The sequence below is a fragment of the Poromitra crassiceps genome (assembly GCF_964638095.1).
Source record: "Poromitra crassiceps genome assembly, chromosome: 1".
Taxonomy (NCBI): Eukaryota; Metazoa; Chordata; class Actinopteri; order Beryciformes; family Melamphaidae; genus Poromitra; species Poromitra crassiceps.
Genome location: NC_139623.1, coordinates 89460901 through 89485628, shown reverse-complemented (window position 1 = coordinate 89485628; position 24728 = coordinate 89460901). Strand labels below are relative to the sequence as shown.

At 44.1% G+C, this 24728-nt stretch overlaps 1 protein-coding gene across 2 annotated transcripts in view; it reads left to right on the top strand.

Moving 5' to 3' along the window:
* phldb3 (pleckstrin homology-like domain, family B, member 3) overlaps positions 1 to 23872 on the top strand; it is a 57251-nt gene extending 33379 nt beyond the window's left edge. Inside the window, exons 5-15 of one of the 2 annotated variants that reach the window (XM_083648740.1) lie at positions 841 to 969; positions 6181 to 6363; positions 9179 to 9289; positions 13096 to 13197; positions 13348 to 13435; positions 15481 to 15622; positions 17127 to 17214; positions 19567 to 19716; positions 20541 to 20748; positions 22001 to 22086; positions 23258 to 23872. In XM_083648740.1, coding sequence (XP_083504866.1) covers positions 841 to 969; positions 6181 to 6363; positions 9179 to 9289; positions 13096 to 13197; positions 13348 to 13435; positions 15481 to 15622; positions 17127 to 17214; positions 19567 to 19716; positions 20541 to 20748; positions 22001 to 22086; positions 23258 to 23392 — 1422 coding nt within the window. In that variant the 3' untranslated portion in view covers positions 23393 to 23872. Of the gene's footprint in view, positions 1 to 840; positions 970 to 6180; positions 6364 to 9178; positions 9290 to 13095; positions 13198 to 13347; positions 13436 to 15480; positions 15623 to 17126; positions 17215 to 19566; positions 19717 to 20537; positions 20749 to 22000; positions 22087 to 23257 lie in introns of both variants that reach the window. The other variant, XM_083648739.1, reaches the window with a different exon arrangement.
* Positions 23873 to 24728: the final 856 nt, after the last annotated feature.

Below are 24728 nucleotides of genomic sequence, written 5' to 3'. Positions count from 1 at the left end.
GATGACATCACTGATGACATAACATCATTAGGTAATTAGAGCAATTAACTAATAAAAAAATCTGGCTCCGTCTGGTCACCCACAGGTGCTGTTTACACCCCCTGAAACTTTCATCCCGATCGCACGTAACATGGCATAGCTGTGGCCAGACAAAATTCTGCTCACTCACTTACAGACGGACACTTCTCATTTTTAATGTACACAAGACTAGTAGATACTAGTGGACCTGTGGGATTTGGACCCACCCACTATGCCCACACACACACACACACACACACACACACACACACACACACACACACACACACACACACACACGGCACTTATCATTCTTATTAGTAGAACACCCCCTCCCCCGTGGGAGTTGGACCCCCCCACCCAGTCTACCCCCCCCCACCTCCCTTGGTTTTTCCCAGTGTTTTCCCTCCGACAGGGAAGTGCAGCGTGAACGCAAATATGCCAGGGGCGGAGGTTCCGAGATGAAACCTCCGGCGGTCCAAGTTGTCATGAATGTGGTATTAGACCCACCCAGTCTGCTCAGCCAGGAAGGATGACATCACTGATGACATCATCACTGATACATTGCTCGAGTGACCTCACATAATTAGGTAATTAGGGCAATTACCTAATAAAAAAATCCGGATCCGTCAGGTCGCATGGGTGCTCTTTACACTTCCTGAATGTTTCAGCCCGATCGCACGTAAAATGGCATAGCTGTAGCCGGACAAAATTCTGCTCACGCGCGCGCGCGCACATACACACACATATATATATATATATATATATATATATATATACTGTATATATATATATATCCTCTTGCTTCACTCTTTTCTGTAGGAGCAAGAGAGCCTGGAGGAGGAGAGGAGCCGGGTGGAGGAGCTGAGGAGGAGGTGTGAGGAGAAGGAGAGGCTGATCCCCAGTCAGCCCGAGAGCCAGAGAGAGCAGCTAACACAGCATCTACAGCAGGTGACTGATCATCTCGCCCTTCATTGTGATCTCAACCACACGCGTCAAGTTTCGTGACATCATTTTGCACGGTTTTGACGCTGTCACATTGACAAAATCTGCCCACAGGCTGGCAGACATATAAACACCTGGCAAAGTACTCAAAACCGCCGCTTCTGTTGTAGTTCAAGCTAAAATAGGAGTCTCCAGGACCACATTTTGCAGGACTCCCTAAAACACGTTCTGTTTTGTGTGCCTGATGCACATTCTCGTCGGCTCGCATTGGGTCGCCTCCTCAATTTTTCATGACTTTACGACTTGACCGTAACCTAACCCTAACCCCAGTGACTCCATGCCTAAGCCCAACCACCTCCTTTGCGGTGAAATGGCGTGTTTTAGTCCCCACATTTTGCCATTTTTGCCACACACAAACCCGTAAGGTGAAAACAAATGCTCAAGTTGAAAGCAATAGCAGCCACACTGTCACGGCTGGTAAATATTGCATCTTGTTGGCAGATAACCAAAGAAAACTGTCTCCATCTGTCACTTATCAGTGTGTTTGTTGCCTTGGCTCATGACAGTGTCTCAGACACCTGGTATGTTGACATCACTCACATGCTGTTTTTCAGTTGCACAATGTTGGTTAAATCCTGTGTGTGACTTTTAGTGATTGATCAGTATGCTGCTCAACTTGATCTGTGAATATGTCTGAAGTTTACATGCAGAACCCCCCCCCACACACACACACACACACACACACACACACACACACACACACACACACACACACACACACACACACACACACACACACAGGGTGCTTATTGTGTGTGAATGGGCAGGACAAGATGATGACAGTTTTGTTTTGTTTTAATGGCTGGTTGGGTGCTGTCAATCCAAAGGAAGTTTATGATATAATGTCAAGTCAGGTTGATTTATAAAGCACTTTTAACTCAACCGGTTTGTCAGCAGATTCTCTACACAGAGGGCATAAATAATAAGAAGAAAACGGGTACATTGTAACCTTGAGTCTGAGACAACGTGCTGCTTATTGAGTGTCTCTGCTTTGACATTTATCTTGCTCTTTTCATCTATGTTTTGTTCTAGCTGTTCTTCTTGATTCATGGGCATTGAAACCAGTGCTTTCACTCCCAAAATGGAAATACGGAAATAAAATGCAGATAGTATTTTTAGGAATAATACATTGAAAATTGAAGAAAACAACACCTACTGTAGAAAAAATTACAGTAGGAACTAGGCATAGAAGTAAAAGTGTGGATTATTGTTGAATTATCATTATTGTTTAGTATTTGCATAAAAGTAGTAGTAAAAATACCGTACATTCTTTTCACATTCAAAATGATTGACAGTACAAAATCTAAACAAGCAATGACACTTTTCAAAGGATTTTACTAAAGGTAATTATTTCAAACTTTTTCCTCAATTACGATTAATGATATTAATTAATAATTACACTTTTTTTTAACACTGGCCTCAATTCTCTGGCAAGGTCTGTACTGTACTGTTTGTTGGTGTTTTTGCTCCTGTCCTCCATGTGTCCATGCCGACACTTGAACGCAGACTAACGTTAGTTGGACGAGGCGGAGACATGTGACTGAACACAAAGCATTTTTTTAAGGGGACAGTTCATGAATGCACACAATGTGGAAAGTATACTATTAACTATTACTCACAGATCAAATCCCACCTTGACACCAACAACCTGTATGAAATATTCCAGTCCGGCTTCCGCACACAGCACAGCACCGAAACCGCCCTCCTCAAAATCACCAACGACATTCTCCTCTCCGCTGATTCCGGCTCCCTCACCATCCTCATCCTCCTTGACCTCACCGCTGACTTCGACACCATCAATCACTCCATCCTCCTCTCCCGCCTCCAGCACTCCATTGGCATCACCGGCACCGTCCTCTCCTGGCTCACCTCATACCTCTCTGACCGTCACCAATTCATCTCCACCAACAACTGCAAATCCTCCACTGCCCCAGTCACTCACGGCGTCCCCCAAGGTTCAGTACTCGGTCCCCTACTCTTCATCCTCTACATCCTCCCCCTCGGTCAGATCCTCCGCCATCACGGCCTCCGTTTCCACTGCTATGCCGATGATACCCAACTCTACCTGTCCTCCAAAACCATCACCCCAGCCACCCACTCCACCCTCTCTGCCTGCCTCAGTGACATAAAAACCTGGATGCAAAAGAACTTTCTCAAACTAAACTGCAATAAATCCGAAATACTTATCATTGGCCCCAAGTCCCTCACCCGCTCTGCTCAGAACTTCTCTCTCACCATCGACGGCTCCATCATCACCCCCTCCGCCCATGTCCGCAACCTCGGTCTCATCCTCGATCCCACCCTCTCCCTCCTCCCCCATGCAAATCATATCACCAAAACTGCTTTCTTTCACCTCCGGAACATTTCCCGCCTCCGCCCCTCCCTATCCCTCCCCGCTGCTGAAACTCTCATCCATGCCCTCATCACATCCAGACTCGACTACTGCAATAGCATCCTCTACGGTTCCCCCCACAAAATCATCAACAAACTCCAATACGTCCAGAACTCCGCTGCCCGCCTCCTCACCTCCACCCGCCGCCGAGACCACATCACTCCCGTCCTCCATAACCTCCACTGGCTCCCAGTCAAATACCAGATCAACTACAAAATTCTACTCATCACCTACAAAGCCCTCAACAACCTGGCCCCCCCCTACCTCTCTGATCTCCTCCCCCGCCACGTCCCTACCCGCAGCCTCAGGTCTGGAGACACCAACTGCTTGACGATCCCCAGGACCAAGCTCCGGACCTGGGGCTACAGGGCCTTCTCAGTTGCCGCACCCACCCTCTGGAACACTCTCCCCAGCCACATCCGTCAATCTCAGTCCATAACATCCTTCAAACAGGCCCTCAAGACCCACCTCTTCAACCTCGCCTTCTCCTCCTAACCTCACTCCACTCTACCTACTGTCCCCACCTTTCATGAATGTTTCCAAATTAAAGTATTTATTTCTGTGTTTTCTGGAAAGCGACTTTGAGTATTTAGAAAAGCGCTATATAAGATAAATGTATTATTATTATTATTATTATTATTATTAACCGGATTAACATTAACTAATTGAATTAACAAATTATTAAAAGAGATTCTTTTAATTTAACGTATTTTCGTAACTTTTTATGTAAAGTAACGAATCTGAGCAAGATCTTTTGCAAATGATCCAGTATTGACCATGATCGCTTCAGCTGCCAGCCGCAGTGCACGTATGCATGTCCTGCCTCGGCTCTAGCAAGGTAAATACAACTAGTGTTAATCTCCTCTCTCTCTCTTAGAATAACAAGGTGAGCCTGTCTGTTGCAGAAATAAGCTTGTTTAGTGGACGCACGTGCACGGGGTGCTGAGGCAGGAGGGCCATGCGCGCACCACGGCGGCCAGCTGAAGTCTTGGTCAATACTGAATCAATTAAAAAAAAACTCAAATTAGTTACTTTGACAAGAGAAGTTACAAAAATATGATCCAGGTTGAAAAATACCAAAATTGTCCTTTACAGTAATTGAATTAATTGACATGAGCGTTGACATGACTGTTTTACAGTCTATGGGTTTTAACTTGACAAAAAAAACATCTATGAGGATTTTACAGCAGAGCCATTCTGCTCTACAGCCGTGTCGTTCGGCTGCTGGGATAATGTAATGCATTGTGGTAGTCGGCTACTGTGGCTTATGTTTCACCAAACATAATATACTGCATGAACATCAGTCTGGTTTCAGGGGAGTATTCTCAACTGACTCTTCCCTTATATACTGTACCTCATTGACCATTATTAAGACTCAAATCTCAAAAGGTCTGTATTCTGGAATGGTGCTGATCGACCTGCAAAAAGCATTTGATACGGTCGACCACCACATATTATGCGGAAAAACTAAAATTGATGGGAATAGAGTCGGTCGAATGGTTCCGTTCATACCTGTCAAATACAAAACAGATTGTAATCGTTGATGGAACTAGCTCTGAGCCCATGGATGTATCTTGCGGGGTGCCCCAAGGTAGCATTTTGGCTCCTTTGCTCTTTTTATGTTATATTAATGACATGGCTACCAGTATAGACCCAGACTCTAAATTGCTACTTTACGCAGATGATAGTGCTATTGTTTTCTCCCATCATGATGCTGGTATTATTTCCAATAAGCTAGGTAACACAATGGCATCATGTCGGGAATGGCTTGTTGACAACAAATTATCCCAAAACTTAGAAAAAACAGGGGAACTCTCCAGCCTTGGTCTACTGAAAGTGGAAGATCGAGTTGAATTCCTCAAACTAAATCATGTTCATAAAATATTCAACAACAGAAATGCCCCCTACCTATCAATTAACTTCCTTCATGTCTCGAGTGCTCATCAGTACAACACCAGAGGCAGCTCCTCTAACTTTGCTGTCCCTCCAGTGAAGGGGGTTGGAGCATCGACCTTCCACTTCAGTGCCATCAAAGAATGGAATGCTCTCCCAGAGAATCTCAAAACCCAAAAAGACCTAAATCGTTTTAAAACCAATCTTAAATCTTAAATCTTTTCTCTCTAGCCGTGCTCTCAAAAGAGAAAACATAGGATTATTTTAATCTCTTAAATTCTTTGCTTTAGTGTTTTATATGTCAATGTCTTGTTCTGCCTAGTTTCTGTTCCTCACTGGACCCCATCGAAAATAAGCAGGACTTTCCCAGCTTAATGGGCTATCCATCAGTTTTTTTTTTTTGTATGATTTATTTAATGTTTGATGTGTATTGTAATTGCCTTGAATGCAAAAATAAACCAAACCAAACCAAATGTTAGCAGCTAGTGTAATAGTTACTTTACATGGCAGTAAAACGCCACTGAATGACCAAATTGATTTAACTTTTCCGTTTCGAGTAACACTGTTTCCATACGGACCCCCAGCGTTGGTTAGTTGTTAACGTTGTTAACGTGACTATATTTATAACTTTTATAACGTCCTCCAGTTTCCCCTTTATAATTCGGGTCTGCAGCCGAGTATAACAAAGGAAATGGCAAGCTGCAACAATAAGTCACGTTAAACCGGACCTTGTACCCACAATTCTTTTTTACAGTGGGGCATTCAAAAATAAGGTGGGTAGGTCTAAATGTCAGTTTCGATACATTTTGGGTTAATTGCCCAGGCCTAACTGATAGCTCACATTACACTTATTTCTTGTATCTTCTACACAGGAGAGAGAGATGATGGAGGCTGCGGTTCGGGCGTTTGAGGACTGGGAGTTTCGTGTCCTGGAGCAAGAGAGCGGCGTGGGCGAGGAAGACGAGGGTGACACGGACAGAGAGAGAGAGAGAGAGATGGAAGGGAAAATGGAGAAGGAGATCTCCTGCCAGCAGCATGCGGTCAACAGAGTGCAGGTAAACAACACATCGTCACACAGAGGGAATTCTTCACAGGATTTCACAGCTGCTCCCAACTTGCTGTACTGGTTTAGAGCTTATCTGCATGGCATGTGCTTTGCTGATGCTGGATTAACCTTCATGTAAACTTCCATTGAATGTGTTTGTGTGAAATAAGGCTTTCCATACATATGTAGACAGACACTCACACACACTGCAAATAATGATTGATGCTAGTGGGTTGATACAACTCCCCTCAACAAAATTGTACAGGAAACAGGTGACAATATCTCACCTTACATTATGAGTTCTACTTTTTTCCAGGATAAATAGGCTTGTAAAATTATGTACCTTTTCCCCTCTAGTGTATTTATTTTTAGTAGTAATTGCAACAACATCAGTAGAACTTATACACTGTAAAAAAGAAAAGAAAAGTGGATAGATATTGAAGCCAAAAGATTGGGTTTATGAGCACCGCCATGTTGACATTTTTTGGAGCCGGAGCAGCCAGAGTAAAGCTGGGGGTCATCCACAGAGCCGCAGCTCCGCCTGATATTGGCCCATAAATTGCAACCTGTCAATCACTATGAAAGGAACCGTTTTATAACCTTTATATCCCATTTAATTATATCCTGTTAATTAATTAATTAATCAATTATTTTGAAAATCGCCGTAAGGGGACACACATTAGAAGAAGTGAAATTAGCTACTGACTGAGTCCATAAAAATCTATTGTCTTTATTATATTGACTGAGAAGTTTGGTTATGGTCCCATTGACTTGCATGGAGTTGGGCCAGGTTTGGAGTCTTTTTGGAGCCGTCATCTACTGAACATTGGAAGAATTTCCGCTTGCCGCGACTTCCTTATTGGCTTCGAAATTCACCCGTGGTTTTGGCAACTTGAGAGAACTGAATTACACACTTGAATTACGGTGGCCCGTAGTTGACACAAACGATTACCGTAAGTAACAATTTCACTACACAATGCGGAATACTGTAATATACTTATACTTGTGCATTGTCATTTGCTATTTCGGCTCAAGAACAATGCTTTGTAGCCTTCGTAGCTGAAGTAGTCTTGTAACGCTGGTTGCTCGGCTTCTACCATCACCCTTCATCGCTGAACAGTTGAAAATACAAGCCAAGGTGGGAGTGGAGCTACATGTAATAGGGCTTATCTTAAAATTTTGGTGGTGGATCATTATTTATTCCAAAACCAAGAATATGGGCCAGAAAGTGAGTTTTGATTTTCATAAATCTCAGCACCTGGACGAAGTAATCATTGAGTCATTAATATTGATCAACAACCCTATCAAACCCCACAGATATTATATTGTTATTCTCATTATAATTTGTCTGCTATGGTGCAGTAAAAAAAGGTTCTCACTGCCCCTTTAAGACTCACTAGATTTAATGATGGGATTTACAACATACACACACACAAACACACACACACGCGTGCGCGCGCACACACATGCACGCGCACACACACACACACACACACACACACACACACACACACACACACACACACACACACCATTGGGTCATGGTCACTTTTCAGGACATTACATAGACTTAGATTCATTCCCCCTGGATACTTACCCTAACCCTAACCATAACCACTACTAATTGCCTAACTTGAACCCTCACCCTAACCTTAAAAATCAGCTTTTTCCAAATTCCAAACGCTCCTGTCACAGCTCTGTGTCCATGGCACGTCATTGCATGTTAATACCAGCCCTCCTCTCCTCCCCCTCCCCCCTTGTCAAAGGCTGACACGAGCGTGAACTCTCCTTAGCCTGCGCTCACCGACCAGCATCGCCCCTCCGCCGTTTGTCACATGACTCCCCACAGCCAGCTACAGTAGATAATCACCTCAGAATGAAAAGAACAGAGAAAGATGGAAGGAGGAAGAGGAGGAGGCTTGAGTGTTCACAATAGTGAAGAGGATGGATAGATGAGGAACTACCGGTATGCCGGTTTCAAAGGTTTTAGTGTGATGGAGTGACTCAAGAAATAGAAGGGGGGAAAAGTTAGTGTGAGATGTAAGATAGGATATTTTACAACAGGATTGACATGAGAATGATCTTAAACATGTAGCTACTGTTTATATATATATATATATATACACACACAACCAAAATTACAACCATTACATGTACATGTACAAAATGCATTTTTCTTTTATATAATAATTTGAGTTATGATGAGTTATGGAAGCTCCAGAAGGCTAAAACTAAGCTTATACCCAAAATATAGATGTTTAAATTAGTTTCCGATTGTGCCTTTATTAGATGGAGTATGTAGGAGGAAGAGTGCAGAGCGATTGAGGGATGAAAAGAGGGATTGTGTGAGAGAGAGACATGGAAGTTGACTCAGCTGCAGTGTGGCCTCGCTGGAGTTGACAGCTCATTTCTATAACCCCCCCCCTCTCTCTCTCTCTCTCTCTCTCTCTCTCTCTCTCTCTCTCTCTCTCTCTCTCTCTCTAGCAAATGTGCTGTGCTGAGGTGATGATTTCACGTCAGTCGATCATTTCTTCATGTTACATTCCTGCTGTCATGTTTCTTGCTTGTGACTCTGATTAACCTGCAAATGAATGTTTGATTTGCATCGTGTGTCCCTGAATGCATCAGCTTGGTTGATGCATTCCATTTACTAACACGCGCAACACACAAGGGCTCGCATCAGGGACGACAATATTACATGACGGCACGATGACCACATTGTTACATCAACTCGGGCCGGCCAGATGAATTAGTCGCCGCACGTGACAGTTGCTTTGAATGTGACATTTCAGGCTGATGGGACTTGTAGTCTTTGCTGTTTTCAGGAGCGAGTCCAGCAGTTGGATAGGGAGGTGAAGGAGATGGAGAGAGAGAAGGAGAGGGAGCTAAATGCCTTGAGGAAGGAGAAGAGGGAACTACTCCATACAACTCAAATGGTAAGAGGGAGCAGTGACAACTCCAGTGTGATTTATGCTATTATGTGATTGTTGATAATGAGTGTACCAACAGTCTCAAAGACCTCTGTTCACTTTCCAAATTGGTACATTTTCTGGGATAATAATAATTGTAACTATAATAATACCGTAATAAACATTCATGTTGTATTCTGGCTGTCTCTTCTATGTCAGACTAACCTAACACTGCCAGATGGTTTGTTACATAGACCCATCTGGGTCTTCGTCTTTGGAAACTGTTTTGAAAAAATACCTGCCAGGTGATTGGATGAACCATCTGTCTATCACAAGCTTGCTTTTCGCTGTCGCCCGTAGCTGCCTCTGGATGCTGATTGGTCTGGCCCAAAGAGCCAGAAGTGCAAGTTAGCTAACTGGCAAACTCATAACTTTACTTCCTTCTATAACTTAGTATGACTAGATTGCATTTTGTTCACTTGAAGGCGCTAGGCTTCATATTACTAGTAGCAACCTCTGCCCTTTTCACTCAGTCTAACATTTCTTAGCCAGAAAAGTGGTGATTCTTTGGTTCCGCCCACTGAGGTTTAACTCAACCAATGAAATTACATCTGGCTCCAGAGAAGCTAGAGTGTTTCTATATAGCTAAAACTCACAACTCACCACCATTTCTCTGCTGCCTTTTGGCACTTTCAAAACTAGTGGACCCGTGGGAATTAGACTCCCCCCCTGGATTTGAGTGGAAACACTCAAATCCATCATAAATCACTGATGATAGCAAATTATTTATTCATATTATTCCCATGATGGCATGCATTTCCTACCAATATGGTGCTTTACAATACACCGTGACACAGCTCATTGGCTATTTTAGTCATTTGGTTGTAAACACCTGTTAATTGATTGCAATCACCTGTTATTGTCCTACCGAGATGGCCGTGTGAGTAGTAGTAGTTTATTTGACACAATGTAAAATCCACATAAAAAAAGCTTCAAATGAAGACAGTTTACATACATTAACCCATGCCGAGGATTAAGTACACAATAAAGCCAAAGGCTTATTTCCATTGTGATGATGTAACAGAATACTATAGATAGAATTGTTGATGTCAGAATCCGGCTCCATTAGGTCACCCGCAGGGGCGCTCACTTCCTGAAAGATTATGTATGGAACCAGTGATGTCACTCGAGCACTGAATGATGATGTCATCAGTGAGTGATGTCATCAGTGATGATGTCATCAAATCTGAAAGTATTTCTTGGTGAGAGTGTAGATGGGGGAAAACAATTAAATCTTTAATTTTTCCATTTTCACAGATAGGATAACATTTTCACAAATCTCAAAGTGTTTCTTGGTGAGAGTCTAGGGTCCCCTTGGTAATCTAGCCCAGATTTGAAATGTGTAAGTGTAATGGTCTTTGAACTGGACCTGGTTTTATGCGGTCTAGATGGGGAAAAACAATTAAATCTTTCATTTTTCCATTTTCACAGATAGGATAAAAGTTTCACAAATCTCAAAGTGTATCTTGATGAGAGTCTAGGGTACTCTTGGTAATCTAGCCCACATTTGAAATGTGTAAGTGTAATGGTCTTTGAACTAAACCTGGTTATATGCGGTCTAGATGGGGGAAAACAATGAAATCTTCCATTTTTCCATTTTCACAGATAGGATAACATTTTCACAAATCTCAAAGTGTTTCTTGGTGAGAGTCTAGGGTCCCCTTGGTGATCTAGCCCAGATTTGAAATGTGTAAATGTAATGGTCTTTGAACTGGACCTGGTGTTATGCTGTCTAGATGCGAAAAAAACAATGAAATCTCAGTGAAAATGGTGGCCATCTTGGATTTGAGGTCAAATCTGACTTCCCTCCACATCTGAAAATGAACCTTATGGAATTCACTCACTATCTGATTTATGAAACTTTTATCCCATATGTGAAAACTAAAATAATGGGTGATTTCACTGAGATTTCATTGTTTCTTCGCTTCTAGACCGCATAAAACCAGGTCCAGTTTTTGTAAAGTGTTATAAGCACATTTGTACATTAGACCCGGGGGAATGGCAGCCATCTTGGATTTGAGGCCAAATCCGCCTTTCCTCCACATCTGACAATAAACCTTATGGTATTCACTCACTATGTGAGAAATGTCATGCTTCTCTGAAAAGGTGCAACATTTTTATAAGCACATTTGTACATTAGACTCGGGGAAATGGTGTCCATCTTGGATTTGAGGTCAAATCCGCCTTCCCTCCACATCTGACAATAAACCTTATGGTATTCACTCACTAAGTGAGAAATTGCGTGCTTTTTTGAAGAAGTGCACAATTGTTATAAGCACATTTGTACATTAGACACAGGAAAATGGTGGCCATCTTGGAATTTTGGTCAAATCTGACTTCCCTCCCAATCTTAAAATAAACCTTATGGTATTCAATCACTATGTGTGAAATTTCATGTTTCTGTCAAAAAGTGCACAATTCCTCTAATTTTGGGAGCTAATCCGCTCTACTATAAGGGGGGCGCTACAGTTATGGGTTAAAGCAAGGTGACCTTTGTTGTTTATTGATTGGTATTGATTGGTTCACAGTTGCATCACAACAGGTTTACTTATGCCAGGTCTGTGTCTGTATATCTATATATATGTATGAATTTATTTATTTGATAATTTCTTAAATAGCCATTTCTATGTTGTTGCATATCATTTGTATCAGCATTTGGAATGAATACTGTTCCAAAGTATGTGATTCAGCCAGTCAGTCACTGATGAAAGCTATTTAAATGCTCTGACGTTCTCCTCTGACGTTTGCCTTTGACTAGAGTTATGACAGTGGGAGTAAATGAGAGGGACAGGGAAAGAGGCAGATGAGATGTGGAGAGAGAGGGAGAGCGAGAGAGCCTCACCAAAGCTGGAGGGAGGGGAGGAAGGGATAGGGAGGGAGGAGTAAGCAATGTGAGGGAGGGTGCTGCAGTGTTTGTTAGTGTGTGTGAGTGTATGTGTACATGTGTGTGTGTGACAGAGAGGGAGAGAAGATAAAGCAGTGGGAGAGAAGTTCCACGTCCTGACGGCAGCCGGTAAGCTGAAACATGCACTTACATCAATATGCTGAGGTCTGTTAGGAGTGTTAGTCAGAAAAGCTCCTCGGTGTTAAGTTCATCAGCTATTCTAAATGAGAGGTGGAGGGAGGAAAGAAGGGAGTGGCAGGAGGAGAGGGACAGACGGTGTGTGTATGACTACACTATGACTGCCTGTATGATGCGGTGAGCGTTAAGGGTGAGAACTGCTTGTGTCAGACAAGAGACAGAAACTGAATTTGTATATGTGTATATGTGTCTGCCTTTGAAGACAACTTTTCACACAGTACACAAGTGTTTGTATAAAACCGTTTTAAAGAATGCTGTCTTGGGCATTGTGTCTATCCTGAATGCATATTCCCCATATGTCAGCACTAGTATGGAATGGTGAGAGAGGCAGATAAGGGGTTAAACAGTGGAGTGCATGCTGAGCTGAATTGCTCATGTGTTTGTGAGTCAGGGAGAGACGGGGGGAAGGAGGGAGGGTTGGAGGGAAAGATAGTGAGGCAATGATAAGATTTAACTCATTAGTGAACTTCTCGGAAGTAGGAGCAAGTTGACATTCTCAGCCAGATGTGGTATTTCTGATGCCTGGGCTGTCACTGAGTACATGGATATCCAACCCGCCGCTCCGTTAAAGCACGTTAAAGCGTGTGTTCAGGCACGTTTCTGCCTCATAACCTATTCTGTTATCGGGTAAAAACTGCTTTATGGCTCGCTGAACTTGCATCCAAGTTTCATTTGGTCCCACTTCTGCCAGGTTCTGAAAGAGAAGAAGCCGCTCGCCGATTGGTCGAATATCACCGGCTCGGCCCCTTGCATGATGTCACTTTCCCCACTGACCATTCATAAACCGCCTCAGGTACAGTATGCGACCTGTCGCCATGGATACAGCTTGTGTTTACAAGATTCTAGACTACTGAAATGACACAGATTCCTTTGTTTGTGCTTATTAGTCACGCCACAAACTGCTACTGTTCACTTTTTTCTTCTTCTTTTTTTTTTGGTGCAGGAACCATGCAAAGAATCCGCCAGTTTGCCCAGAAGACGGAGCTCGCACCGAAACAACAAACACAACGATAGGCCGCTTTCAGCACAAGGTGAGCAGTTACTGGTCCTGGATCGTGCTGCTCTATTGTGCTCTTGATTGCTTATGCCTAGAGCACCATGATATGGAGCAATAAGCACTCTTGTCCTCACTTTGTCCGTCTGTCTGTTTGTTCAGTTCCTCCCTTTCAGTTGAATCTAAGGTGTGTCAGTGGCGTCAGCAGGGCTTATTACCGTGGGAGAAAGCAGGATTTACCTGTATAGACCGGATGAGCCAGTGCAGCTTCCATATACACTAGGCTGTTTCAGCCAAAAGCCCTTCAGTACTAGGATATTTGTTTTTCACATACACATAACTGTCACCTCATATCTGGCTCGTTTGATCTCTCAGGTGCTCATGTCGAGTCATGCCAAGTGTGTATGATCTCTCAGGTGCTCATGTCGAGTCATGCCAAGTGTGTATGATCTCTCAGGTGCTCATGTCGAGTCATGCCAGGTGTGTATGATCTCTCAGGTGCTCATGTCGAGTCATGCCAGGTGTGTATGATCTCTCAGGTGCTCATGTCGAGTCATGCCAGCCAGGTGTGTATGTGTGTTTGTGTACTTGTGCGCCTCCTATTTGTGCCTCCTTACTTATCACTGTGTATTCCTGCATCCTGTAACCAGGAACAAAAGAGGCGGGTAAAGTATAAATGTGTGCAGCAGCTCTCTCACACCGTTATCAAAAAGATGGATCAACTGTAAACTTCAGTCACCTACAAGACTAGGTACAGTATATGAGACTAGGTACAGTATATGAGACTAGGTACAGTATATGAGACTAGGTACAGTATATGAGACTAGGTACAGTATATGAGACTAGAACAAATGAAACCCGATCATGTCCCTCCCTATACATATCATTTTATCACCACCATCATCATAATCACCGCCTCCAACAGAGAGGAACCACATTCTCCAGGTTGCCCATAGAATCCATTTTCATTCAGATATATTGAGGTGAGAGGTCAAGTGACTCCTTTGAAAATGGCCATGCCAGTTTCTCGCCAAAATTTTGCCTGAATTTGGAGCGTTGTTTAACCCCCTTGCCGATAAGCTAGCATGACATGGAAGCTAGCAATAATGCCTCAGGCCTTCTAGTTTCATATGACCCCATTAGCGTCATTCTAGCTTTAAAATTGAGCCCGCTAACGCCGAGGAGGTCCGCTTTTAAAAACCACGCAATAACAAGTGCATTAACCATCATAAAAAGGTGAGTAAACGCTACTGTATGTTGTGTTTGAAAAGGTAGATAAACAGTGTTGAAGTTTAGCCCCCACTATGCTGTAACAATATATATATATATATATATATATATATATATATATATATATATATATATATATATATATATATATATATATATACTGGTTGTTATGTGATCTATCAATTTTACCAGCTCAGTGGCCTTGTGGTCTGAGTGTCCGCCCTGAGACTGGGAGGTTGTGAGATCGATCCCCGGCCGAGTCATACCAAAGACTATAAAAATGGGACCTATTTGTCTCCCTGCTTGGCACTCAGCATCAAAAGGGTTGGAATTGGGGGGTTAGATCACCATATGATTCCCGAGCACGGCACTGCTGCCGCTCACCGCTCCCCCAGGGGATGGGTCAAATGCGGAGAACAAATTTCGCACACTCAGGTGTGTGACAATGAGTGGGACTTTACCTTTACCTTTATATAGATACATTGCTGTCACTTGCATCATTTCTCACAACGAAGTCTCCTGACACGTCTTACGTAATATCATTTGCACTGGCCGGTGCGTGGTGTTCTTGCGTGTCTGACTTTGTCTCCCTCCTCTCCCAGGCCTGCTGAGGACCGATCCAGTGTCTGACTCTGTCTCCCTCCTCTCCCAGGCCTGCTGAGGACCGATCCAGTGTCTGACTCTGTCTCCCTCCTCTCCCAGGCCTGCTGAGGACTGATCCAGTGTCTGACTCTGTCTCCCTCCTCTCCCAGGCCTGCTGAGGACCGATCCAGTGTCTGACTCTGTCTCCCTCCTCTCCCAGGCCTGCTGAGGACTGATCCAGTGTCTGACTCTGTCTCCCTCCTCTCCCAGGCCTGCTAAGGACCGATCCAGGTAGCCAGAGCCCAGAAGCCTTCACCTCCCACAGACTGAGCAACGGCCACAGACCTGGGCACAGCAATGGCGGCGGCTTCCTGACTCCGTGCAACAGCGCCAGCAGCTCTCGCGCTGCCAGGTCGGTTGTTTCACAGCTCGTTTGGTGAATGCTTTTCAAAAATAATTAAATGTTGAGTGGCTTATTTTATCATATTTGTAGTGGTTGAGTTGTGGTTTTATATATGCGTGTGTGTATTTTATGGTATTTGTAGTGGTTCAGTTGTGGTTTTATATATGCGTGTGTATATTTTATGGTATTTGTAGTAGTTGAGTTGTGGTTTTATAAATGCGTGTGTGTATTTTATCGTATTTGTAGTGGTTGAGTTGTGGTTTTATATATGCGTGTGCTGCATACAAGTGTTGTCTGACTACTAATTAGAGCCTTTTCCAACTGCTGTAAATGAGCAGAACATGGCACACATGGTAGGTAGAAGGAACGCAGGACCTTACTGTACTGTACATGCAGTGCAAAGGGAAAGTGAAGGACATGTAATAAATACACATATCAGTATTATCTTATGCATATTATAGGCATGAATATCACTCAACATAAATATATAATTATGCATATTACTATTAATATGCCTAAATATGAGTAGGCGTATTACTCTACAGTCTACATAATTTATTAGGCATTCACTATATGCATTTAGGCAGTGTGGGATGCAGTAGGTTCCAGTGCATTGGCGCAACATACCTGTACAGCACCATGCACAAAGTAGGAGGGGAATGCATGGAATACTGTAGTTCTGAGTGTTATGGAGCTTGGACATACAGTCATTTTTAAGGTTAAAGTAGAAAAGTGTACTTGTAGAAGACTTGTGCAAACATTAAAAGTAGTCCCAAGTTGTAAGAAAAGGTCTTGAGATACCCATGTTGTATGTATCTGGAACTGTTCCATCATATGTTTTACTGTCATGCCAGCAATAATTTGGTAAAAGCAAGACCTACTCAATGTGCCAATTTTCCAAATAGTAGATATATCATTTTGGACTGAATCATTACTATTTTTGTATGCATAGGCAGAGTTTTTTTTATTTTTTTATTTTACCTTTATTTAACCAGGTTAGTCTCATTGAGATTAAAAACCTCTTTTGCAAGAGAGACCTGGCCAAGAGGCAGCACAGGGTTACAGACATACAGTTACATAACATATCACCACAACATTTGCATATAAGCAACTGAACTAACAATCAAAGATTAAAAGAAAAGAAAAAAGTACAACATATATCACATTGATAGGCATGATTCAATCTACTCTATTCATGACACTTACAGACCTGCATTTCGTTTGCCTCCATGACTTTTAACATCACTTTAAAACTGTCTAATGAGACAAGCTCCTGTAGATTCAGTGTTTCTTGAAGCTCATTCCAGGCCAGAGGGGCAGACAAACGGAAGGCCTTTTTGCCAAACTCAGTCCGAGCCTTTGGTACGGTCAGCAGGACTCTATTTTATTAGAGTGATACTACCGTTGACAAATGTCTTGACGTCTTCTTTATGCTTGGCTAATACAGTCATTCAGATTCTGATTTCAGTGATGATTAATATAATCACAGTGTTGCCTCTGCTTCCCTTCACAGCCCGAGCCGAGGCCTGCTGGAGCTAGCAGAGATTGAACAGCGACTGAGGGAAGCCAAGGCAGAGAGAGAGAGGCTGCTGAGAGAGAGGGTGAGTCCCCTGCAGAGAGAGAGAGGCTGCTGAGAGAGATGGTGCTGAGAGAGAGGGTGCTGAGAGAGAGGGTGAGTCCCCTGCAGAGAGAGAGAGGCTGCTGAGAGAGAGGGTGAGTCCCCTGCAGAGAGAGAGAGGCTGCTGAGAGAGAGGGTGAGTCCCAGGCAGAGAGAGAGAGGCTGCTGAGAGAGAGGGTGAGTCCCAGGCAGAGAGAGAGAGGCTGCTGAGAGAGAGGGTGAGTCCCCTGCAGAGAGAGAGAGGCTGCTGAGAGAGAGGGTGAGTCCCCTGCAGAGAGAGAGAGGCTGCTGAGAGAGAGGGTGAGTCCCAGGCAGAGAGAGAGAGGCTGCTGAGAGAGAGGGTGAGTCCCATGCAGAGAGAGAGAGGCTGCTGAGAGAGAGGGTGCTGAGAGAGAGGCTGCTGAGAGAGAGGGTGAGTCCCAGGTAGCGAGAGAGGCTGCTTAGAGAGAGGGTGAGTCCCAGGTAGAGAGAGAGAGAGCATGAGTCCCAGGCAGAGAGAGAGAGGGTGAGTTCCAGGTAGAGAGAGAGGCTGCTGAGAGAGAGGGTGAGTCCCAGGTAGAGAGATAGGCTGCTGAGAGAGAGGGTCAGTCCCAGGCAGAGAGAGAGAGAGAGGGTGAGTCCCAGGCAGAGAGAGAGAGGGTGAGTCCCAGGCAGAGAGAGAGAGAGGGTGACTCCCAGGCAGAGAGAGAGAGGGTGAGTCCCAGGCAGAGAGAGAGAGAGGGTGAGTCCCAGGTAGAGAGAGAGAGGGTCAGTCCCAGGCAGAGAGAGAGAGGGTGAGTCCCAGGCAGAGAGAGAGAGGGTGAGTCCCAGGTAGAGAGATAGGCTGCTGAGAGAGAGGGTCAGTCCCAGGCAGAGAGAGAGAGAGAGGGTGAGTCCCAGGCAGAGAGAGATAGGGTGAGTCCCAGGCAGAGAGAGAGAGGGTGAGTCCCAGGCAGAGAGAGAGAGGGTGAGTCCCAGGCAGAGAGAGAGAGGATGAGTCCCAGGCAGAGAGAGAGAGGGTGAGTCCCAGGCAGAGAGAGAGAGGGTGAGTCCCAGGCAGAGAGAGTGAGGGTGAGTCCCAGGCAGAGAGAGAGAGAGGGTGAGTCCCAGGCAGAGAGAGGGTGAGTCCCAGGCAGAGAGAGAGAGGGTGAGTCCCAGGCAGAGAGAGAGAGGGTGAGTCCCAGGCAGAGAGAGAGAGAGAGGGGGTGAGTCCCAGGCAGAGAGAGAGAAAGGGTGAGTCCCAGGCAGAGAGAGAGAAAGGGTGAGTCCCAGGCAGAGAGAGAGAAAGGGTGAGTCCCAGGCAGAGAGAGAGAGGGTGGGTCCCAGGCAGAGAGAGAGAGGGTGAGTCCCAGGCAGAGAGAGAGAGAGGGTGAGTCCCAGGCAGAGAGAGAGAGGGTGAGTCCCAGGCAGAGAGAGAGAGAGGGTGAGTCCCAGGCAGAGAGAGGGTGAGTCCCAGGCAGAGAGAGAGAGGGTGAGTCCCAGGCAGAGAGGGAGAGGGTGAGTCCCAGGCAGAGAGAGAGAGAGAGGGTGAGTCCCAGGCAGAGAGAGAGAGGGTGAGTCCCAGGCAGAGAGAGAGAGAGAGGGTGAGTCCCAGGCAGAGAGAGAGAGGGTGAGTCCCAGGCAGAGAGAGAGAGGGTGAGTCCCAGGCAGAGAGAGAGAGAGAGGGTGAGTCCCAGGCAGAGAGAGAGGGTGAGTCACAGGCAGAGAGAGAGAGGGTGAGTCCCAGGCAGAGAGAGAGAGGGTGAGTCCCAGGCAGAGAGAGAGAGGGTGAGTCCCAGGCAGTGGGAAACACTAGCTGGCACCTCCAATCACCACAGACACACTGCATTAGACACAGTTGTCTGACCACTAAGCTCACACATGACGGTCCAAGAACACAGCGAGCAGATGGCCGAATGCTTTAAATGCACATAATATGAGTATTGACAGAAATAAAACATACAGATTTTCAGCTGCATGCTTGTGACTTGACTCTGCTGATTGGTTGCAGCACAACCAGGTTTTTCAAATATTATGCTGGTATGCTGGTTATGTTTTAGACAGCAGAGTTTCAAAATACTGAAAGCAACTTTTTGGAGTACGTAATACACGAGTATCAGGTACTTATTTTTAACTAGAGTGTATAGATCCAGGAATCCATTTTTAAATGTCTCTTATCAGCAGAGAATCTTCATCATCGTAATTTTTTTGTAGATAGCTAGGTCCCATACTGAAGTTGGTGCTCACATATTTTGGGATATGGCTGATTGTGTGTGTGTGTGTGTGTGTGTGTGTGTGTGTGTGTGTGTGTGTGTGTGTGTGTGTGTGTGTGTGTGTGTGTGTGTGTGCGTGCGTGCGTGCGTGCGTGTGTCTCCAGGAAGAGCGACGCTGGTTGCTGGTGGAGGAGAGACGGCAGAAAGAGCTGAGCTCTCCCAGGCCTGGACCACCCGAGCCAGAGAACCCACACAGGCCAGACCCAAACCCACAGGAGCACCCAATGGTCACTTCTGCACCCAACTCCCCAGAGGTACCTATGAAGTGTGGCAGTCTTCATGTTCCCAGCATTTGTAGATTTAATCAGTCTTTTTTATGCTCACAGCTATTAGATTCCTAGTTGGATATTAGTCATAGCATGTTGATTACATTTAGTCAATTATTCACTCACCAAAATGGCCTATTCTTTTACTCAACTTACATAATCACATTATCGTCGACAAAAATAACAGTAGCTCTATTACAGCCAGGAACTTTGCCTAACAATATACAGTAGTTTAAAGCATGTTGTAATAGAAGGCTGTCCGCTGCACTGTTTGTTTTGTCATCATTTATACTAATACGAATTTAGTTGGCAGAATCTTTGTTGACAAAATTGCAAACAGCCTTTGTCAACAAGCATTTCACTCATTCATTTTGTGACGAGTAGGATTCATGAGATTTGACAATGGCTATGGTTACACTAGTTCAATGCCATTTTTGTCCTATCCGATCATGCCAAAATGCATTAAGTGACATTTTTGGATGTTCCAAATTTGATTTTTGCTCACATCACTTGAACCTCATCACAGATTCACATCACTGAATCTTCAAAAGCAGGTTTGTAGATAAACTGTGACACTGAGCAATAGGAACAGATGGAAAGACAAAGGAGACACATATTACAATACAGACATGAGAAACACACAACAGGTCTTTTCAGTGGGACGTGCACAGCAGTGTGGTCTCATCAAATCCAAATGTTATGGTCAGATCAAAAAATGCTGCTGGTACAAACGCACTACCAGTCTCTCAATCCCCATGAAAAACAGAGGGACCCATTTCAACCATGTATGTTTCCATGTGTCTCTTTAGCAGCGCAGCCTCCCCCTCTTCCTCTCTGTGAACTTTGACCTGCGGGCCCATGTGGAGTCTCTGGGTCACGGCGTGGCGGGCTGTGCGGGCCTGCGCATGGCCGCGCGCCGCTGTGCTGGCTTCCTCACCAAGAGAGGGGGCAGGGTCAAGACCTGGAGGAGGAGGTGGTTCCTGTTCGACATGGACCACAGACGACTAGCATACTATACAGGTTAGAGTGTGTGTGTGTGTGTGTGTGTGTGTGTGTGTGTGTGTGTGTGTGTGTGTGTGTGTGTGTGTGTGTGTGTGTGTGCGCGCGTGTGTGTGTGTGCGCGCGTGCGTGCGTGCTGTGTGCGCATGTTGTGCATGCTTGAATGGAAGCCTTCTTTGTCTCACACGAACACACTCAAGGGAAGTCTGGCTTATGGAGAGATAATATTACATGGATAACATTGTTTTCCAACCCCCGCCCTCTATACATTATATATCTTTATGGTATACTTTCTCACACTGGTCACACAACAGGTGTGAAGTTAACTAAGCCTTAATGCCTGACGAGGTGCCCATTATCATAAATTACTGGACGACATGGAGGCGAGAACCGTCCATCCATTAAGTCCATTAGTTTATGATAATGGACACCTCAAATGACATGAACCCGCTTATACCATGGTCACTTGCCAAAAAGAAAAAAATAAGATGATTAATTTATATTGTCATGCACTTTGCAATCAGAATCTAAAGTTTTTCACAAGTCGTAACTGTTTTCCTGGTAACGCCTGAAGGTTTGACTAATACCTGGAACAATCTTTACCATCCCATCATCAGGTTCAATGGGAACGTTGTTCACTGCTCCAGTAAATAGGACAGACCTTGGATACGACTTGAAAACCTGAGACAATCTGGTCTGCTCAGCTCATTTAAGAACCCTTTGGCTCAGAGCCAGAAAGCTTTCAAGTCAATAACGTTGCATACAGTTGACAAACAGTGAATATAATTTGACACTATGTTTAACAACAACACTAGCTCGCTATCCAGCCATGTCATTGTCCCCAAATCAATATGAAGATTTTCACAAACAAGATAGAGATAGATTGTGTGTGTAGCCTTGTGTTGGCCTGAAGTAGTGAGTTGTATAGCGTATGGGATGTGAGATGCAAAGTATCAATAAGTTCAGCTTGTGTGTTACAGTCAATTACTCATCTTGAGATCCAGGCTGATACTACATAGCCAGCACATTAATTTAGAACAGTGAACAGACAGTTTGACTGGAACTACTTAGTACGTGTACATTATCAGAAAATAACACATTGCAGCCAATCATAATCGACTTACTCACCTCCTAGAGTCTAGAGACAATGGCATACAGTAAAAACGTGTTAAATCAAATGACGTCACAGGTCAGAGAAGTAGAAGTAATTGAAAATCACATCACCAGTTGTAATTAGTCAATTTCAATGATGTGTTGTCCCTCCCTCCTGCAGACTGTGATGAGAGGAAACTGAAGGGAGTGATCTACTTCCAGGCCATAGAGGAGGTTTACTACGACCATCTACGCACAGCTTCTACTGTGAGTTCTCATATGCAGTGCATTTACACAGAACGAATAGCACGTCAACTGACTTCCAAAGATCCATGAAATTGTTTAGAGTGTGTACTGCTCACCCTGCTTTGATCAGCTGATGGAGTTACCGGTCCGATCCAGAGCGAAAGACTAAATATCACGCACACTTAAATCCATGCAGTTTACATTTATTAAGCTGAGTTCTCAGGCTACACGTCCTTCATCAGAGCAGAGATGAGGTAAGCATAACGTAAGCATGTATCCCAAAATATTTTAGATTGCTGTGGCGTGGCCATCGGTACAGATATGGTATGATTTGATATGATTTTCTTCAAAGAAAAAAAAGTGCAGCCTCTTTTTCATGGATTTATTTTGGAAGTCAGACTTGGCAGTGCTCAACCCTGTTTGAAAACGAAACAAAACAGAAAGATCTCTGAATGCCTAAAGGCACTATTAATATTGCCATTTTCTCATTTGAGCATACATGTCCTCCCAATAAGCATACATGTCCTCCCAATAAGCATACATGTCCTCCCAATAAGCATACATGTCCTACATGTCCTCCCAATAAGCATACATGTCCTCCCAATAAGGATTACCTTTGCTCAGTAAAAAGCAAAAAAGGCAATTTGGAAATCTGGCCTACCGTGTCTTTAGTCACACTGAAATTAAAAATTACTTTCACCTTTGAACTGTTTCTAACTATCATTCGTGTGTGTATGATAGTTAGATGTATTTGACAATATGCAGAAAAATCACAAACTTTATTTTTGTTATATCAAAATGTAATTACTCTTACTTTCTGGAAACTGAAAAATCTTTAGTGGTGAGTGACATACATAAATTCCAAACTCATGAAACCATCACAGATTTTGGGACAATCTCTCGCTCGTCTCTTCCAATCAAACTTTATTTGTATGCGTAGCACATCTCATAGACACAAAGGCTGGTCAAAAAAGGCAGAAATGTGTGTGAGAGCGAGAGAAAAAAAGCAAAAGGCTTCACTACACAGGCAAAATGCAATGGGAAAAAAAACCCAGAGACAATGTATATAAGTAGAATGACATTTGAACATTTAACTTACTGTTAATCTGTCCCTAATCATTGGTTTATACTTTTTAATTACCCCCTTTCCCCTGTGTTGATGATGTCATCAATGTGTGTCCCTGCTCTCCAGTCTCCACGGCCCAGTCTGACGTTCTGCGTGAAAACGTACGAGCGTCTCTTCTTCCTGGTGGCTCCCAGTGCAGAGGCCATGAGGATCTGGATGGACGTCATCGTCACGGCGACAGACGAGCACAGCCGTTATTGACGCCCGCTATACTGACCAAACTGAACATTGATAGTGGTTTTCCCTATCTGATGGGCTGGTGTGGTTGTTACCCCAGTCATGAGTGCATGGACAGGGGTGCAGTGGTTAGAAGTGGCAGACGGCCAGAGAGGAGCAGCTGAATTCCCTGTGGAGGATTCAGAAAGGCTCCAGCACAAAAGGAGGAAACTGTTACTGAAGAAACGATGCTTCAGTGGAGGCAGAAGTTCACTACTGAGCAGCAGGGGATTTTACTGTTTGGGCCTGATCTCCCCCCAGTGGGCACAATCCAGTATTACAGCACCAGCATACACTACAATAGAATATCTATTATCTTAATTTTCAATAAGAAATAAAACAAAAAGCAAAAGACAAAAAACACTGACTGTACATTAAATTCTCATTATTTAAGTTATTGTTTTGAACTGTATATGGATGTGATATAAACATGAATGAAGGCATACACTGTTATGACTGCACTATTAAAAGTTTATTCATAAATACTTGCGTTAGTTTGTTCTCTGGTAGCTAACGGTTTCCCTGATAATACAGTGTGCAACACTAAATAGTAAGTCAGACTGCCCCCCATTTCCCCTCCCCTCAAACAGGTGCCACGACCGACCAGAGGAGGCGCTAGCACAGCGACCAGGACTCATACCCCACTGACTTCCCACCCACAGACACGGCCAATTGTGTCTCTGACCAAGCCGGAAGTACCACTGCCGGGGATCGAACGGGTCTCCATGGTGGTAGCCGAGTGCTTTTACCTCAGACGCCCCAAAACTACTACATTATTATGATTTTATGATGTGACAAGGCTTAACAAAGTTATGGATTGCAAACATACAAAGTGACTCTTCTGGAGGACAGAAGATGAAGGATGTAACCCAGATTTGAATACAAACTGGATTTGTCAGCTGTACTTGAGTCTTACAAACCTGTCAGTGCAAACCAGCTACAATTTCAACCAATGTGAACAAGATCAGCCATTATGTTAAGGGCACACTCATTAGCATCACTGCCATTCTAATGCCCAGTCAATTTTATTATATTACTGCTCCTACAGTAGCTCTACTATACGCTGCTGTTATGACTACAGTTACCACTACAACTTGACAACACTTTGAACTACACTGAAACTAACATACACAAGCACAAAGCACATACGTTTATTTCGTGTTGTCTTTTTTGGCACTTGCAGTTAATTTCCTCTCAGAATGAGAAAAAAATGCTGTGATGAAACACGTGATGACATGGTGGGCTACAGATAAAGCAACTACAGTATGTTGCAACATTTTGCAATAAACGTAATTCCACCAAGTCTTGCTTTATTTATTTC